Source organism: Gossypium hirsutum, chromosome D13 (assembly GCF_007990345.1).
Source record: "Gossypium hirsutum isolate 1008001.06 chromosome D13, Gossypium_hirsutum_v2.1, whole genome shotgun sequence".
Lineage (NCBI taxonomy): Eukaryota > Viridiplantae > Streptophyta > Magnoliopsida > Malvales > Malvaceae > Gossypium > Gossypium hirsutum.
Window position 1 is genome coordinate 26853724 of NC_053449.1, and position 1079 is coordinate 26854802.

A 1079-nucleotide genomic window follows, 5' to 3' on the forward strand; every position below is an offset into this window, starting at 1 on the left:
AGTACTCGATCCTTTCCCCTTCTGTATAGGATCTCCCCATCTAAGACATAGTCAATAGCTAGTCTCCTCAATGTCCTCTTATCATTCTCCGTTGCCTGATCAGGATATTCGCGATTCTTCACATATAGCAATATATCTTGGTACCAGGGACTATCATCATTCTTCACTTCTTCAATGCTGTAACAGTGGGCTGGGATTTCATAAATACTAATTTGAATGGGCTTCATGTCCTCTAACTGATTCACTTTAATCATGGAAGCTAAAGTAGCAAGAGCATCAGCCATCTGATTTTCTTCTCGTGGGAGATAACAGAAGGTAATGTTGTCAAATTCTTTGATCAATTCCAAAATTAATCTCCGATAACGGATCAATTTAGGGTCTCTTGCCTCACATTCCCCTCTTAGCTAGTATATTACTAATGCTGAGTCTCCGTACACCTCTAATGTCTTGATTTTCCGCTCTATGGCTGCCTGTATATCTATGATGCAAGCTTCATACTCAACCATATTATTAATGCAGTCGAAGTCCAACTTACTGGTGAAAGGGTGATAATCTCCATTCGGAGACACCAAGACTGCCCCAATGCCATTGCCTGTTGCATTTGATGCTCCGTCAAAGTTTAATCTCCAAGAATGATTTTCTTGGGGATCCTCTTCAGTATTTGCCACATTCATCAAATCTTCATTCGGGAAATCAAAGTCCAGGGGCTCATAATCTTCCAGAGCCCTTCTAGCCAAGAAATCTGATATCGCACTCCCCTTGATGGCCTTCTGACTTACATGTACGATATCAAACTCAGAGAGCAAGATTTGCCATCTAGCCATTCTTCCATTCAATGCTGTTGACTCTATCATATACTTCAAAGGGTCTAATTTTGAAATTAACCAAGTCGTATGATAGAGTAAGTATTGCCTCAACCTCTTGGTCGACCAACTCAGGGCGCAACACAATTTTTCGATAGGTGAATATCTCATCTCACAATCAGTGAATTTCTTGCTGATATAGTAAATCGCCTTTTCCTTCTTTCCAGCCGCATCATGTTGACCCAGCACACATCCCACGGAGTTGTTGAACACCAT

At 41.1% G+C, this 1079-nt stretch overlaps 1 protein-coding gene across 1 annotated transcript; it reads right to left on the reverse strand.

Moving 5' to 3' along the window:
* Positions 1 to 404: 404 nt before the first annotated feature.
* On the reverse strand, positions 405 to 1079 carry LOC107919101 (uncharacterized). The gene is made up of 2 exons (XM_016848629.2): positions 980 to 1079; positions 405 to 868 (listed from the first exon to the last, which is right to left on the reverse strand). The coding sequence occupies exons 1-2, from the start codon at positions 1077 to 1079 to the stop codon at positions 405 to 407; spliced, it is 564 nt and encodes a 187-aa protein (XP_016704118.2).